This window comes from Diabrotica undecimpunctata, chromosome 4 (assembly GCF_040954645.1).
Source record: "Diabrotica undecimpunctata isolate CICGRU chromosome 4, icDiaUnde3, whole genome shotgun sequence".
NCBI classification, from domain to species: domain Eukaryota; kingdom Metazoa; phylum Arthropoda; class Insecta; order Coleoptera; family Chrysomelidae; genus Diabrotica; species Diabrotica undecimpunctata.
This window is the reverse complement of record NC_092806.1, coordinates 41410693-41430264: the sequence shown is the minus strand read 5'-3', so window position 1 is coordinate 41430264 and position 19572 is coordinate 41410693. Positions and strand designations below refer to the sequence as shown.

At 32.9% G+C, this 19572-nt stretch overlaps 1 protein-coding gene across 1 annotated transcript in view; it reads right to left on the bottom strand.

Annotated features, from left to right (window-relative positions):
• Positions 1-12494, bottom strand: part of LOC140439460 (fork head domain transcription factor slp2-like) — a 31842-nt gene extending 19348 nt beyond the window's left edge. The window contains exon 1 of the mRNA XM_072529383.1: positions 12173-12494. Coding sequence (XP_072385484.1) covers positions 12173-12437 — 265 coding nt within the window. The 5' untranslated portion in view covers positions 12438-12494. The remainder of the gene's footprint in view (positions 1-12172) is intronic.
• Between the last annotated feature and the right edge of the window lie 7078 nt (positions 12495-19572).

The window sequence follows — 19572 nt, the reverse complement described above, 5'->3', positions numbered from 1 at the left end:
TCGACCTTTCCGTAGCTAGATAATGTGATGCCTAGGTATTTAAACTCCATCATTTGTTCTACTATCTGACCTTCCAGCTCAAATTTACATCTTAGTAAATTTGCTGTTGTAACCATGCATTTTGTCTTTTTTGGTAAAATTAGCATGTTAAATTTTCTGGCGGTTATATTACATTGATACAGCATACGTTGTAAATCATCTTCACTTTGAGAGAGTAGTATTGCATCTTCTTAACAGATGTTGTTTTTCTCCCATTTGGTATCCTTTTTTAGTTCTTACTTTTTTTATTATTTCATCCATAATCAGGTTAAACAATAGAGGACTCAGGGAATCTCCCTGTCTTATACTATTGTCAGCTTCAATAGGGTCGGTTAGTACTTCTTCTACTTTTACTTTTATTGTTTATTGTTCAGGTTATATTACTCTTGCGTATAGTAAGTGGATACCGTCTTTTAATTTAACTTTGTCAAATGCTTTCTTAAGGTCCACGAAACATAGATATGCCGGTTTGTTGTATTCTAATAATTTCTCTTGCACTTGCCTCATTATAAATATAGCGTCGATTCATGACCTTCCAGACCTAAAACCTTGTTGTTCTTCTACTTCTACTAACTACTGTTATAATTTCATTCAGTTTATTTGTTATCACTTTGGTTGTTAATTTCAGTGTTGTGTTTAATAAACTAATTCCTCTGTAATTTTCCGGGTCCGATTTGCCTTCCTTTGTAAAGACAGGTATTAGGATGCTTGATCTTCATTCTTGAGGAATTCTGTTTTGTTCTTTTATTTTTTGGATTAGTTTTAATAGTTGTTTATTCAGATCTGGTCCTCCGTAGTTTAGGAGTTTGTTCGTTCCTGTCCTATCATGGTGATTTTCTATTTTTTAATTTTCTTAGTGCTTCCTTTACCTCTTCCTCCTCAATATTTATTTCTTCGTTTGTCGTCACCTCTGGTGTTGGTAGTTCATTATCTTTTAGCAAATAGGGATCAAAAGTAGTCTACCCATGTTTCTTTCTGAATGTGTAAAAAGGCTTTCGTATTCCGTATTCCGAATTAAGTTCTTCGACATTGATTTTTGTTTGCGTTGGCGCCGCTCACTTGGATGGGAAGTATTTCAGGATGATTCTTATTTTACATAATACTGGGCTACGGTCGCTACCTACATCTGCTGAGTTAAGGCATCTTACGTCGATTACTTTCGATGGAGTTATTTCTCTGTTGCTTATAACATAATCTGTCATAGATCTTTGTCCACGGGTGTTATTAAATGTATATTTGTGTTGGTCTCTGTGGGCAAAAAATGTTTTGTTTATTCTTAGTTCATTATTCGTGCAGAAGTTTATCATCAGTTCTCCATTTTCGTTTTTGACATCCTCGTTATGTTTTTGCTTCAAGAAATTGGCAGTAAATATTCACATAGCATTAATTACAGCATTCGCAGATAAAAATAACATGGAATCTACATATTTGCCAAATATTAAAACATTTCTATAGTACAAGATATTTATTATTGATTATTAATATTATAAAAAAAATACAACCTATAAGACTTAATCAAACGAAGCAATAACGATGAAATATACTAATGCTCAATTGTAATTAAAATAGCAATACGTTATTGTTTTGGTATATATATTCCATAAATAATTTAAAGCAAAACCTCTAATATACACAAATAAGTACAAATGTTAGTGTACCAAAAATAAACTTGATGGTTTTGTTTTTATGTTCGCACAAAAATATTTCAAAAAATATTGACTTGTTAAATATCTATTTGAATATGGAATAAATGAAATAAAAATGAAATCGTTTCGTATTTAAATGATTTAAAACTAAAAACAATATTAGCACGGACATAAAACCGAAGGAATTAGCATGTTTACCAGAAAACACTTCCGAAAGATTACGTAAAATCCTAAAATTGAGTTTATATTGTTGGTTAAGTTTATATACTACATATTACTATACAATAAAAAGTTGATCCTACTAGATTAAAACCTACACGAGGTTTTATTAGCACAATCGTAAATTTTTCCAGTCTTTTTCCCATATGCTGATATTCCCATGGCCATATTATCTTTCGGATCATTTGTTGGTTTCATAAGTTGCCTAATCTTCGTTTTCTTGTCTTTTTTGTTGATCTTATTTCAGTGAGTGATTTATCTCTCTTTGATGCTGTATATACCTTATGTTTTTATTTTGTGATCTGTCCTCCGTTTTTCTTATTATTTTGCGAACTACTCTCATCGCTGCTGTTTCCAATAACATTGTGTTACATTTATGCCAAATCAAGTCTCAGCATTGTACGACATTACCGATATAACAACCGCTTTGGATATTCTGGATTTTACTTCTGTTGGTTAAAATATATTTTTCCAAACAAAAAAAGTCATTTGGACACCCTGATGTTCTGCTCACTTTACATATTTGTTGCTTTAACTCTTCTTCTATGTTGCCGTCAGTAGATTATTTCATTACTAGATAGTCAAACTCCGTAACTTGTTCAATTGTTTTGTTTTCAATTATCAATTTGCATCTAATAGACTGTTTTAAGATAATATTGGTTTTTTTTGCTATTGAAATTGGCATATTATGTTGTAAGACAGTGGAATAAATTTGGTGCAGATTTCTCTGCAAGTCACTCTCATTTTCTGCTTTAATTATTGCTTCATAGGCATACAAAATAGTCCTTAGCTAAGTAGTTATAAGAAATGCTGGCTTATTATATTGCAGAAATTTATTATTGTTAGTTTCCATCCAGTAATTTTCAATTTTTGAGTTTTTCTTTTTTGTCGTCTGTGATCCGTCTATTCTCCGAAGTTATTCAGATAGTTATGTGACTAAAACCTTCTTTACTACATTTACGTTAAAATAGATCTACAACAGACTCGATCTTTATATTTTATTACGGCAACTAGTAAAGAAGTCCACATAATTCAGAAAACCCCTTTTCCTATTCTTTCTGGATCTCACCAAAGAGTTTGTCAAAGTACGACTGAAAGACGTAATCCAAATTATGAAACAGAAATAGCCAATTAAAAACACATAGCCATAATCAGGGAACTTAACAGTCGCAATAAAATACGAATAAAAATTGGACATAGTCTGATGGAAGAAATAAACAATGAAACCAACATTAGCTACAACATCAATCATCCGCACAGAAGAGGATACTTAAAGCTCAAGTAAACTGAGCTTTGAGTATTCTCTTCTATGAAGATGATGCAATAATCATGGGAGAAAATGAGGTCGACCTCCAGCGCCTACTCTATAGATTCAATATAGGTAACAGCACTCAAGTTGAACATGTTAATATCCCACGGAAAGACCCAGTCAATGGTTATAGGCGAAACCCAATAAGATGTAAACTGATGATAAATGAACACATAATAGAATAAGTCGTGAATTTCAATTACCTCTAAATAGATAAAGACCAAGAGGAAGATCTCCAACACGATGGCTAGACCAAATAAAGACTCTGGTGAAAAATCCCTACACGAAGCCGTCCATACGACACAGGATCGCAGCCAATAGAGGCAGCAAGCTAATAATTAATAGAGTGTCACCACGCCGTGACAAGGGTTCAAGGAATGAGAAGGAGGAGGATGATAGGTATACTGCAAAGGAAGTAAAAAATACGTCAACAAGGCAAACAGAATATCGGGATACTTGAGGGTTTCATGTGGAGAAACAAATATATGACAGCACAGAGCAAAATTCGGATATATAACGCATGTATAAGATCAGTACTAACATTTTCAGAGGAAGCAAAAGCTAAATACCGCTTACAAAAATATTAATAATAACTACAGAAATAAAAGTATTAATAATTATAATAAAAATTTATCTCAGAGATAGAATAAGAAATGAGGACATATTAAGAGAAACTGGAGTCCAGGATATGATGGGATGGTCACGAGCCTGACGCCGCAAATGGAGGGACCATATCGAGAAAGTGGATCTAGGAAGAATCGCAAAAGGAAGAAAAACACATGGACACAATACAAAGAGTAGCCAAAGTAAACAAAGACAACTAGTAGAACCCCGATGGGGTGGTATGACAGCTGGACATTAACATCACAAAGGCTGTATGATAGAAGAAACAGGACTATGTCCTACAAGAAAAAGAAGAAGACGAAGAGTTTTTCTATAGCTTTTTGGCTTGTTCTAAATCTCTGTTTGTTTATTTTTTATGTCTGTATATAGCATGTGGGTGATTTTCAGTAGTTTATACATTTCACAATCATAACATTGAAGAAAGTTATATACAGTCCATCTAATTTACAAACCGTTGCACGTCAGAGATCAAAGTTGACATAGTTGCAAAAGTATAAAAAAATCCTGAATCCATTTTAAATCAAATAGGTCACATAATTATTATTATACTCTTTACAACGACTATTTAAATTCTTACGTGACATTTTTGAAATAAAACACACTAATTATGTTCTTAAAAGAACAGATTTTATTAAATAGGTAAAAATATAAAACAAGAGGTATTCACTTTAAAATTTAAAATAATAAAGTACAAAAAGTGTCAACACCGCAACTATCAAATAAGTGTTACCAATTTATGCCAAAATTTCACCTTCGTTGGATTACAGTTACAGTGTGTTCCGAACAAATGTTCTTCATAAAAACGCTTTATAATGCATTTATACAAATTAAATGAAACATATTGTTGTCTATTTCTTTTAAGTTAACATTAATAGAAATCTTTAAATATTAGTTCTACGCGTATATAATAAAATATGTCTAGTGGCTGTAATGCCACTGTACTCGGCAAAGTGATTCTAAAAAAGAACACACCTACCGCCTAAATATTTCGTGTTGGTATCATGTGACGTCACGGGCTATGACGCCGATGACGTGCAACGGTTTGTAAATTAGATGGACTGTAGATAATATCTGTGTTTCTTGATCCCAAAACTAGTTCTCAATCTAAATAATATGATAATGAGATACCTATTAATATATTAGTTTTCATTATTTATCCTACATACCTTTACTTTTTCTTATGTTTGGTACATCCATATTTTATCTGTTCTACTACTTATTGAATTCGCAGTATCTACCTATATTGTTCTTAAACAATGTGTTTTCTATGCACATAAGATTAGCCTATAGGTACTGTATTATTGCAACTTCTAGAAGAGCGAAGGAGAATTAAATCTCTCATATATCAAAACGACAGCAACAAAAACGAATTAGCAAGGTTAAATAAAGAAATTAAAAGAGCATGTAGGGATAATAACAATAAACATATAAATGAAGAATGCGAAGAACTCCAGAGACATGCAAACTGGTATGAATCCCATGAACTATATAACAAAGTCCGATATCTATCCAGGGAATTTAAACCAATTACACAAACAATAATGGATCAAAACCAACATATTATAAATAACGAGAAAGGGATTGCGGAGGTATGGAGAAAATATTGTCAAGGTCTATATGCAGATGATCCCCAGAATGCAAATCACGACGAGTTCACTGCAGAGAGAGAACCAAACATTCTAAAGTCAGAGGTAGAAAAAACAATCAAAAAGTTAAAAAATAGAAAATCTCCTGGCGCGCAGACCAGATCATCGCAGAAGTTTTAAAAGAGACTGGAGATGTTAAAGTAAATGTTGTGCATATAATCTGCAAAAAGGTTTGGGAAACCGAAGAGTGGCTCAACGACTGGACAACATCCACTTTCATCCCTATATTCAAAAAAGGAACTCCGCTAGATTGCAGCAACTACAGAACGGTAACTCTAATATCCCATGCAAGCAAGGTTCTACTTCATGTAATACATGAAAGACTAAAAGCATTTCTATTACCTAAGATATCAGAAGAACAAGCGGGATTTGTCCCAGGAAAAGGCACAAGAGAACACATCCTTAATGTCAGACAGCTAATCGAAAAAACTCGTGAATTCAATACTCCTATGGTTATGTGCTTTGTGGATTACACAAAGTCCTTCGATAAAGTCAAATGGCAGCAGCTATGGTCCATACTGGCGGAAATGGGAACACCCCATTACTTAATTCAACTAATTAGAAGTCTATATAAAAATAATAAGCCCACAGTAAAAATAAACAACACCCATTCCGATCATTTCAGAACAGAGGCAGGTATCAGGCAGGGATGCATAATCGCGCCAACTCTGTTTAATATCTACAGCGAACACTTTATGCGAAAGGTACTAGACGGATGGAAGGGTGGAATATCAGTGGGAGGTCAAAAAATCAGTAACTTGAGATATGCTACTGACACTTTAATAATCGGGGCAAATCAAGAAGAAATTGAAGACATAATGAGATGTCTGGAGGAGAAAAGCCAAACATATGGACTAAAGCTAAATAGGAGTAAGACAAAGATCATGATAGTAGGCAGAGCTCGGAATAATCTTCAACACATTAAAGAAATTGAAGGCTTTGAAGTAGTAAATAGTTTCATATACCTGGGGTCCCTAATAACAAATGACGGAGGGTGTGACAGAGAGATACGTATAAGGTTGACTATTGCTAGAACAGCTATGATGAAACTGGTAACAATTTGGAAAAATTCTAGCATAACAATACACACAAAACTAAGGCTAAGGGGACTCATTTTTCCCATAGCCACATGTGCATCCGAAACGTGGACCTTAAAGAAAGCGGATAAAAATAAACTAGACGTTTTTGAAATGTGGGTATACCGCCGCATGTTAAGAATATCCTGGATTGATCATTGCACTAACGTATTGATATAAGAACAACTTAAAATGAAAGATAGATTGCTTAAACAAATACAACAGAGATATTTGCAGTATTTGGACACATTGCTAGAAGAATAGGTACGATGGAAAAACTGATAGTCGAGGGTAGAGTTGAAGGAAAAAGACCTAGGGGAAGATCTCCAAGCCATTGGGTATATCAAACAAAAATATTGATTAACCAAGGGTTACATGAAGCCAAACAACTAGCCCAGGACAGGGAAGGATGGAAGGAAATCGTGAAAAAACTGTAAAGGTCTGATGGTGTTACCACATCCCAAAAGGGATTAGGACTGAGGAGGAGGACTGTCTTATCCTGTATATTTTAATTACTCTAGGTCTACCATTTTTTATCATTCCTTGTATTTCATTATATTGCTATGTTTTTGTTTAGTATGTTTGATGATATAATTTATTTATTACTTTTCTTTCAAAAATCTTTATTTGTTGTTTTTCTCTCACGTCAAGTCTGTTATCTCTGAAGTATACAAACATTAGGTACTTAATTATTAATTAATTTGCATTTTATACTATTATGTTGATTTCGGCGGATATGCAATCTGTAGATTTTTTGTTTATTTAAATAACGGTACTTCTTCTTTGAGTACCGTGCTCAGATTTAAGCGTTGGTAGACCCCATGACAATTTGTCGATATTTTTCTAATAAACAAGATAATACAAGAGGGACTAATTTTTTAATCAGAATTTAGTGTATCGTTATCAAGCATCCTAAGTATTTAAAATTTTTTAACTTTTGTAATAGACTCATTATAATGAGTTTATTTATAATAATTATGCAAATAATGATTATTAATTATTATTTGCAACGGGACAATGTCTTATTTACTTACCACAAGTAGATTTGTTTTTTATGAATTTATGCCAGTTCGAATCTAGCAGTTTTTATTCCATAGTGACTTGGTCTATCAAGAATTAAAGATCTTTGTTATCGTCTACCAGAATGGAGGCTTTTTGTTTGCAATATATCCCCCATTCATCATCTATTATCTATTCGCATCATTTCTACATATTCAAACAGCCTATCGTATTGGACCCTATCAAACGCCTTTTCATAATCCATAAAGCAGACGTTAATTGATTCCTGCGCTTTCCCTGATGTTTGGAACAATATTAACAATAAAAATAAAGCTTCCCTTGTTTCTAATCCTTCTCTGAAACCGAATTATTTGTTTCCCATTATTTCTTTGCATATAGATTTTTTTAACAAATCTCTCATCTCGGCCGACATAAGACCTATAATTACTTCCGTTACAGAATTCACAACAGAAACATCAACAACTCCAAAATTCTCAAAAACAACTTAAAGTAAACTATTAAAAGCTAATGGAAAACTTTAGGGATACAATTACAAGTCAAGATATGAAAGGAGGACCGAGAGTACGTGTAGAGAGAAAGGCTGGAGCAGCGAAGCTATTTTGGAGAGATCATAGTAATAAGATGCGAGAAAAGAGGTAGAAAAGATAAGTTGAAACTTGAAAACGAGGTGAGAATGGAACCTAATCCTTTTAAAAGGAAAATATATATTATTTTATTGGTTTCATTATCTAATGACCTGAACTATTTAGATAAACGTTTTCATATTCTTGTTTGTATTTATCGAGATTAATTTATTTTACTGATTTTCTTTTTTCTACAGACATTTATATTTTTTATTTCTTCAACAATAACTCTTGCAATAGAAAAGAAATAAGAATACATTTAGGCATAAGAATAGGCACATGGAATGGGAGAAGTCTCTAAGAGCCAAGTAAGACACAAAACACCGTACGTGAAAAAGGGTCAACATATGAGTTCTTGGGATAAACGAAATGCGTTGACCGGTTACTGGTAAATGTAGAATACATGACCATGACGTATTCTGCTCCGGATAAGAAGGCAATAGCCACAGGAATGATGTGGCATTAATTGTACAATAAGTCTCTATAAGTATTATAGTTGTATTAAATCAGGGACAGAGTCATCATGATGCAATTGAACTCAAATCCAGTGGATATTAATCAGGTCCAAGTTTATGCGCCCACGGCTAGCAATAGTGAAGATGACACAAATTTTATGATGATGTAAAGAGGGTAATGAGTCATATGAAAAATAACGATATTATTATAAAAATGGAGGACTTCAATGCCAAAGTAAGAAAAGGTAGACAGGAAAACATTGTAGGCAATTTCGGACTTGGATAACGTAATGACAGAAGAGATTGTTTTGTAGAATTCTGCGTAGGAAACAATTTATGTGTGACAAATACATTCTTCAAACTATCCAAGCGTCGTTTATACATTTGGAAGTCATCAGCAGATATTAAAGAGAAGAGTATAAGAAATCAAATCGATTATATAACAATTACTAAAAGATAACGAAATTAAATCCAGAAAACTAAAACACTACCTGGAACAGATGTTCCCTCAGATCATAACTTATTAATGACTAACCGAATATTAACTGACTGTATTCGAGATAATAGCCAAGAAATTTATTGTACACGAGATAGGAAAGAAGTTTGAAAAATCGAAAGAAACACATAACGTCCAAGACCACTGGAACCAGATCAAAACCATCATGCAAAAGTATAAAACTATTAATAAACATAGACAACAATGGATGACTGATGAAATATTGGGACTAATTCAAAACACACGAAAACAGAAAAAATAAAAAAAACTGAAGAATACAACAAAATCAATAAAGAAATCAGAAGGAAAACCCAAGATGCAAAAGAAAAATGGTAAAGTAGCAAATGTCTTGAAATAAAAAAATCTGTAGAAAAAAAAAGTTTAATATGTACAAAATGTGCCAGAAATAACTGGACCATATAGGTCAACGGCAAGTAGTTTACTTGATAGCAAGGAAGTATTATAGTCAATTAACAAGACAAACGACAAACTGGAAGAAGATGGAAGAAATATATTGAGGAACTGTTTCATGACGAAAGAACAAAAATTCAAATTGAGAATATATCGACTGGTCCAAACATAACCTTCGATGAAATGAAAAGAGCTATACAACTACCGAATACTAGGAAAGCAACCGGTCCAGATGAAATTCCCAGCGAAATAATCAAACTACTCGACGATAAAGGTATTATCTTTAGAACCTCTTCAATAAAATATACGAAACAGGGCATATACCAACAGACTGGCTGCTGTCAACATTTGTAACGATACCGAAAAAAAAACGCTAAACAATGTAGCGATCGTCGCAGTATCAGTCTGATGAGCCATGTATTGAAAATTTTCTTAAGAGTACTGCACTTGAGAATTGACAACAAACGAAAAACAGTTTGATTTCAGAAACAACCTTGGAACCAGAGAAGCATTATTCATTTTGCAGGTCATGGTTCAAAGATGTAGATATATTATAGAACAACTGGAATATATGTGTTTTATCGACTTCGACAACGCCTTTGATCAGTTCACTCACGACAAACTTCTCGGTGTTTGAAACAGGTAGGAATTGATGACCAAAACCTCCGCATTATTAAAAATTTGTGTTGGCATCGATATGCAAACATACGAATTTGTCAGAACACGACAGAAGCAGTGGAAATACGACGCGGAGTGAGGCAAGGGTGTATTTTATCGCCTCTGCTTTTTTATCTTACATATATACTCCGAATTTATTTTTAGAGAAGCCTTAAACTCAATGGGATTAATGTTAATAATCTTAGATACGCAGACGATACGGTACTGATTGCTTTCAATGAAAAAGAGTTACAACCACTTATAAACAAGGTAACCAAAACATGTAATAAATATGGTCTAAAAATTCATACATCATCATAACATTGACAAAACTAATGGTTGTCAGCTAAACAAAGTTACAACCAATGAATATCAGAGCGTGTGGAGTATGCAATAAAGTTAGAAAGAATCCACAATATCACCTATTTGGTCACTAATAATAAAGATAACTGGAATATGAGCAAAGAACTAAGAATACATATTGAAAAAGCCAGAGCCGCCTTCTATAAACTAAAGAAAAATTCTCATTAATAGAAATACTACATTGAACCTTAAAATCATATTAATACGCTGCTACATATTCTCCACATTGCTGTATGGCATGGAGAGCTGGATTCTTACAGAAACAGTAATGAAAAAATTGGAGGCCTCTGAGATGCGGATTTAACCACGAATAAGTTGAGTTGATCGAAAAAGAAATAGTTTTGAACACTATTTGAGACACCGAATGAAAAACAGGAAGTAAATATCAAAAACAATAAAAATTCGAAAGTTACAATATTTCGGTCATGTGATGAGACCTCCAGAGGGGTAAAACCTTCTACACCTCATACTTCAGGCATGATCGCCGTAAGAACAGGCCCAGGCCGAAGAAAACATCCTGGCTCCGACATCTCCGAGGGTGGTATCAAAATACTTCCGCTAATCTGTTTCGAGTTGCCGTGAACAAGGTTATTATTGCGATTATGATCGATATTTAGACAGGGTACCCACTGAAAGAAGAAAAAAATAATTCTTTAACAGCTTGGATTTCAGGTTCAAGGATGGCTAGTTGTACTATTTTCTTCTTGGTTGCCACTATAATAGTTATATCAGCTGCTTTGTATTATTCTTTATCGTTATTGTTCCACAACTTTTTATTATATCATTTTGAATATATTTAAAAAAGAATATAGTTGATAACAAGTTGCCTTGTCTCACTCCGTTTCCTTTTTCATTTTTTTTTTGTTCACTGTTTCAGTAAATGTATATTTTTACTTGCTAGTCACTCATAATCAGTTTTATTATTCTTATTTTTTCGGTTATTAAGTTTTTTGGTAGATATTTTAATATTTTCTCTGTAACTGAACTCTGCTATATTTTTTTCTACTTAATTTGTCAAACGATTTTAGTTAAGCAATAGACGTAAGTATTTTTTGAATTATATAGAGAATTAAGAAATAATTATTATCGAATCTATAGACTCCTCAGTAGCATGCATAGAAATATCAATATTAGTAAAATACTTTCTGTTAGAGAGAATACGGTAAAATATTTTATGAGGAGAGACTATTTTAACAAATATCTACAAAATATAAAAATGGAACAGAGTATAAAACTAACGAATACATACCCAATATAAAATAGGTTATGTTGAAAAAGATAAAAATAATGAGCTGTTAAGCAAGAGTTGAATAACCAAGCAACGACGACTTAGACTCCCAAGACGTCAACTGTATAAGTATTTTTTGATGACTTTATCTACTACAGAAAAATTTGGTAGATATATAGGTACATATGACTATTTTTGTAACATTTTGTCTAATTAAGTTCATCTGAATCTCTGGATTGTTAGAAAGTAATCAACTCTCAAGTTTAGTGAATGACTGCAGACACTACAACTTAGAAATTCATCTTTTTGTTTATTTCAAAGTTTTTTTGAGACTTTACAATTAAGAGATAAAAAACTTACCGTCTTTTTGGCTCTCCTCTTCATCAGCCGACTTGTTAGAGCAATCCAGAGGCGGGGTAGTACCGGTAACGTCCAAGTCCGAATCACAATCACTCACTTCCGCATCCGACAAAGTCTCTTGCTTCATGCAGCACTCATCTTCAGGCTCAGAAGTTTCACGAACATCTAGCGCCGTTTCTGGTAAGATAGAGTTTATCGTGAACGATTTTAGCGGTGTATGTGCCATAATACACGGCTTTGTGACAGAACCCTGAGGCACGACCATATTTACATCATCACTAGTAAAATACAGAATTGTTTTGTGTTCAATCGCTCACGTATGTTGTAGGACTAATGATTCTTTTCAGTAGATTGGTTCTCTATAGTATCATAAAATCGAGCAACGCCTTCGAACGCCGTGTACCCAATCAGTGCTGCGATTGAGGTAAACGGAGGAGGGGTCTGTGTTTGTTTGCTGACACGACATGGGTGTGGTTTTTGGTAAAGCATAAAGGACTCGGCATAGGCGTAAGTATAAATGATTATAGCTTTTATTAGTATACAAATTGGTTATACTATAAAACACGTTTACTGAGGTATCCGCCATTGTTATGTACAGCCGGGTATTTGTTCCGATCTGATAGGAATCATGATAAGTACAGAGAGGGACTTGAAATAAATTTTAATAAATTTTTTACTATATTGCAAAAAATGTCCACAGTGCAGTTTTTATAATTTAATAGGGTTAGTTTATTTGTTCTAGAATTCAGATGTTTTCTTGTGGTAATATTTATTTATTTTTATTACCACTTTTGATTCTTTATAAGTAGTCATGAAAGAAGTATTTATGTCTTGGTTTTATTTGTACTCACTCAAATGTTATAATGATTATTTACTTGTGTCCGAGAAATCGTAAATTAATTTTTAGATGAAAACTTTTTGAATGTTTCTTATAATATGGTAATCTATTTAAATGTAAAGCTGATAACTATGTCGACGCCCTATTATGCAATAATATAGTCTTCATACATTATGCCACTTTTACTACTTTTAGAGGACATCAGAATACTATCTTTTCAATTCTACTGATAACTATAAGCTATTCTAATAGGTACTCCGTATAGCTCGACACTCTACCCAGACTGCAGATACACATACGGGTCTAAAACTGCACAAGAGTCTGGTGCAGGAATATTTAGTAGTGGTGGAAACTTAAACATTTTTGTTTCACTAGGAGAGTTTCAAATACCTCTAATCCTTTTCTTTGGTTTTTGTTGTTTCAATGAGAATCCTTTGATACTATTAAACTTTTTCGATGACAACATCATCATCAACATTGGCCTCACAATCTTTAACCCTTTTAAACAGTTACTCTACAGTTACTACTGTTTCAGTGCGCATGACGGCTTCAGGCGTCATATGCACAACTTCTTCTGTTTGGCTTTTATTCTACTGAATAATCAACCAGTTATGCACGATATGCGTTTAGAGGTTAGTATTTGTTTGACGTTGACTGAAACAAGTTGTCTTTCTAACGTGTACGTAGTTAGAATACATAAGAATGTTTTTATAACGTCAGTTTAGATTCATCCGTATTGTGGATGAAGCATTTCCAGGCCGTCCCGGCCAAAACTTGTTAGAAACGGTAAGAAGCAAAAATTATCAAATCTATTTACGCTGAAAGAGAACACATGTTTTATGACTCTGGCGACGTCAACGATCTAACTTTCTCACTAAGTGACGAGGAAAAAAAAGTCTAACTTTCTCAGTAAGTGACGAGGAAAGAAAAAATAGCTGGTACGAGTTCGACGACGAAGGTGAAGTACTAGGTAATATCGAGATGTTCATATAAAGGGTTAACGTTTAAATTGTGACAGATGATATTTCAGTTTAAGGTGTAAATATTGATTCTCAAGGATATATATCACCACAAAATACTTAAAGTCTTCCTACTTGGCCAAAAAATCCTTCAAATATACACACACACACACACACACACACACACACACACACACACACACACACATATATATATATATATATATATATATATATATACCCACTACACCCAGTGGTGAGTACCCTTTACCTATTTTTAATTTACATTCTGACTTTCATACAAATGAGTAACGTTCCTAGCGATGGCTAAATCGTCTTGTAAGCTTGCTGCAGTGATTGGTGGCGGTACAGAAGTATTTGGCTAAGATGATAGTCTCTTGATGTGGTTTGTACTCTGAGTGACGGTTGGTTCTTTATCAATTTTAGCATTTAGGTCATGATGAATAACATAGTTTGACACATACCATGGAGCGTTGCAGACATCACAAAGGACTTTGGATTGGACTCTTTGTAGTCCTTGCATATTTGTATTACTGAAATACTGGCAGTTCTTCAGGAAGGCCTTAAGGAAAGAAGTTTGTTTTGGATACTTAAACCTGACTTCCGATTCATACACCATTACATTTTCTTTAAAAGCATACCTAGTTATAGTCGTTTGAACTATATGTTGTCCCTAATTTAGGTGATTATCTATCTGAATACCCAGTTATTTGATAACTTTCCTAGCAAAAAGTAATTTTGGGTATATAGATGACAGAGGGCAGTTTTTTTTAACGTGAACGTAATCTGAGTCGATTTAGTATTACTTACTTTGACATGTCATAGTTTTCTAATTGGTTTAAATGTCTTTGCAAATTTCAGGATGCTAATCTTGGATTCATATGAATGTCCATTATTACGGTATCATTTGCATACGTGGCAATCCTATTATGATTTATGGTAGGGATGTCAGCTGTGTACAGTAAATATAGGGTTGGACGCTGTACACTACCTTGAGGGACTTCTGCAGTGATCAGATATGGGCAAGTGCAAGCTTCATCATGAATAATTAAGAAAGATCTGTCTGTTATATATATGACTGTAGAATTTTGGCTACAGTATGAGGTAGTAATTGATTTTGGAAGTTGCTTTGTAGCAACACAAACGTTAGACGTGTTTGAGGCACACAAAATGAACGAGGTTGCGTTGCTCAGAATCGAAAGATAAGTGGACGTGTTTCTTGGGATCATTCTTACTAGCTTAGAAACAGAAAAAAAGAATCAGAATTAAGGAGATGATAGCTACTAGAGCTAAATCAGAAACATGAGATGAACTATACAAAGAAAACATGTTATCAAACACGTGCCAAAAAAGGGACAGTCAAATTAGAAAAGATTTGCAAAAAAGGAGGGGGCCACTTTGTTTGTTTTTTGAGGAACAAAGAAACCTCAAAATTAAAATACCTATAAAAACAAATACAATAAATAATAATTAAAATACACACGTAGACAAATAAAAGATATTTATAACACTTACCGTGCCACTTATCAAACATGTTATCAAATGTTTATTCGTAGTCCAAAAAAAAAGACGATTGTTAAAGCAATTAAAAACTATATGAAATTGTAAACTACTAGCCATATTTATTATCCATCAAAAATTTGATATATTAATTTAGTTCTCTATCTTAGTCTATAAATTGAAAATTTACCAGAGCCATTTTATTAGATATATCATAATATTGTAGAGTCTTTAGTTCTTAATCTACATACAGAATTTAGTGTTACATACAGAAAAGAAACAAATTGTGATAAAACGGAAAAATTACGGAATGTACCCCTTTAAAAAGCTCTAACACTACATGACACTGGGTACATAAAATATTAAAGCAAAATATAAATATTAACAGGTGTTTTTCTTCTGTACAGATTACAATCTTTGAAATATCCAGCATAGATATGTAATCGGCATTTGCAGGATAAAAATTATAAAAAAAAAATGACTGTGAATTCTTCATTTTATTTAACTTGCTTCCACTGTAAACTTGCTGATTCTTTAAATATAATAAAGGGTTCAAGAAACCAAAAATAAAAAAACCAAATGTATCACTCCCATAATTCCAGAAGAAAATGTTTACTTAACTGTGTCTGCACTAAACTCAAAAATTGTTGGTTCTAAGGGATCAAAGCCCTAAGAAGGTGAAAGCATACCAGTACTCCCGTCCTATTTGGAAGCTTGGTCGGTACTTCACTAACTCTCAATTCTCACATATACATTGCAATGTTACCGGAAAACCTATCTCCCCACTGCTCTTAGTAATATTCTCAAGATCTTTATTTTAAATTAATACTTAGTTTGTTTTCGATTTCGAAATTCAAGGCAATTCTTAAAGCGTTATCCAAGACAATTTGGATTGAATAACACAAACATTCTTAAATTTTGTTTATCCTATTTCCAGTGAACTAAAATGCTGTGATAAGTAGATCTTGAGATATTTATAAAAATCATTCCTTGGAATATATTCGAGGCCTTATACAGGGTCGATCAAAAGTAAATGCAAATTGAATTCAATTAAGTTTAAAAAAAAGTAAATGGTTCTGAAATACTTGAATTAAGACTCACAGAATTTTCGAATCGTTACAGCTTGCGAGAGGTCTAGGAAGGCAGCTATACTGTAGGACTTGTTTCCAAGGGCATCTCTAGCTGTTAGGTCCTTGCCAGGTGTTGACATTATAATTATTCTAGCTACTTCTAACATGACAGGAAACTAGCCAACTTTTAAAATAGCGTTGAAAATATACAGTATTAGCATGTTACCCTCTTCAGGTAAATTTTTTAGTATTAGAACCATGATAAGATCAAAACTGGATGATTTTTTTAAATTCATTTTGCAATGACTTCTATGGTTCCCCAAATTTAATTTTTTTGATCAGTGAACTCGTCTAATATGGGGCGTACAATTTGTCGTGAGACATAAGATGTTTCGCAAAATTCATTGCTTGCTCTTCATTACTACAAGCCCTAATATAATTGTCTTTTCTTATAGGAGTCTTAGTTTGTTGTTGGTATTTTAGTTTTCTTATCAGTTTTCATAGTGAGTAGTCTTTTTTTTTACTTACACAAAGGTTTTCCAAAAAATGTTTTAATACCAGCATCTTTATGTATTCGTTTAGTGCTTCTTTGAGTTGTCGTGTAGCTCTGTTTAGATTTGTTGTGTCTATTGGGACTCGAGTACTTTGTCTGGTTACGATACGAGCCTGGTTTTTCTTTATAGGAACTTTCTGGAGTAGCAGCCCAGGCAGCTGTTTGGATTTGACGTATTTAGGTGTTGTATTGTATCGTCAACACCCTTTGTGGATTTAAGTGGTAGGTTAAAGATGATGACCCAGAGATCAATTCATTGATTATGTTTCATATAACAATATAACACTCAAAACTTTTTTTTCAAAATGTCCACAATTTTTTTTAAATTCTTATCACTACAACTGTTTCGGCAGAGTGCCTTTCTCAAATGATCTATTTTTGGTATGTGTTTACACTTTATAGTCTCTAACTAAATAGGTTGAGGAAGTGAAAACTGTTTGTCTCAAGTTGGTCATTCAAAATTATGTTTGTATTTTTTATTTTGGTGATTTTCATAGATTCTAATAAAGATAGCTTAAGGCCTTCATTTGACTGTAAAGAATTTGAAGTTCATCATTAAAAGAATGATTCTGGTCTAGTAGGTGAAGTGTGTAAGTAAAATTTTTTTTTTTTTATATTTTTAAAAGCATTATTATGTTCTGCTATACGTTTTTTAAAAGTTCTATCAGTTTGACCGATGTTTTTAGCCAGTTGCCACATTTATGTTTGTATACATCACTGTGTAAGTGCTTTTTCTTTTGGCTCCTGTTGGTTTTAATATATTTGCCCAAGTTGTTGTTTGTTCTAAAAGCTGGTTTTATTCTTTTCTTTTTTATGTGTTTGGCTATTTTTTTATATCTTGCCTGTATTTGTAATCGAGCAGAAGGTACTGGGTTATTTTCTGGTTTAATATGTTCCAGTTTGTGATTAGGTTAATGTTGGCGGTCTGTTGATATGGCATGTATTCACACTTATCAAGAAAAGAGAGTGATCAGAAGACAAATCAAATGATCGTTGTATATTTAAGTAACTAGAAGCGATGTCTTTCATCCATGTGAATATGGACTTGTATGATTTCGAAGGATCGAAGTATCGAATAAGCATAATGTTTTATTAGATGTAGAGGGAGCTTTACGACCTTCCTAGTAAGTGTGCCAATAACTCTTATTCCCACTTTCTCGATATACCTCCTGCCTATAGTCGTTATTGATTATCTATTTGAAAAAAAAAGAAAGGCAAGTTCACTGCGTCTTTAATACAAACTGGGACACTCTCAAAGAAAAGCGTGATGCATCAAGCTTAGAGGTTGGAGTGGTATACCAACAACCTGCCGTATTTGGAGTCTGAGTCAAAATTAAGATTACGACTGTCTACGAAAAGAATATTACGATTTGGAATATGGAACCTATGAGAAGTATATCATATATTCAAATAAAGCAAACTGAAATAATATTAGAAATTAAGAAATATAACTTAGATATAATGTGTTGCCATGCATAAAAGAAAGACTAGCAATACCAGCGAACACTCTTTGACACTTATGATATAACAGTTCTAGACGGATAATATCCTAAATTAGAAGAAATAGACACATTTGTTGTAGATTAGGAAGAAAAGTGAATTACAGTTAAAAATAAATGAAATCAACAGGGAGATTTGTAAACAAAATTGCATAAAAATGAAAAGAAAAATACACGCAGATAATCAAAATCAAGTTTTTGTTTCTGTTTCAACAAATTGAAGAAAAAAAAGGTCTTAAAAGTATTATTTTTGCATCGTCCGTGAGTTAAACTTTTTATTATGTATCTTTGAGTCCGTCACTGCTCTAGCGGTATATTTGCTCTGTAGAGATGTGTAGTTCACCATCGAAATAGTTCAAATGAACGATTCTTTCAACTGAACTAATTGAACTAGTTCATTAATTTTCATAGAACTAGTTCACTGCGAACGATTTGCATTATAAATTGTGTCTCAACTTTTAAAGAAGAAAATAATGAATGAATGAGATCATATATTTATTATTTTGAGAATGGGATGGACTGACTAGTTTAAAAAAAGAAGTGTCGATTAGCCTCAGATAACAGATCATAATTCTTATGAACGTGACAATAACATAAACAGTCTTATCTTAATATCATAATGGTTCGGATCTTATTATCTTATGCCCATGCATTGGCTTGAACGTTGACATGCTGTGTTGTTTCTCGTATTGTAATTTTGAAATAACAATTTTAAGTTGTGGTTAAAATGATTGATGCATCTACATAAAATATAATTTTATGTAAAAGTGAGAATGAATATGTGTTATTTAATGTTCCTAGAAAATTCACTGATTTTTTTTGTAAGGTTCTTTTAGAAATAACCTAATATAGATACCTATGAGTTTAAATATACGTAAATATAAAAATAAATCATACTTGAACCATATTTATATTTAAAACGGTTAATAAAAAACAAATCTTAATAATTTTTTGCAAATA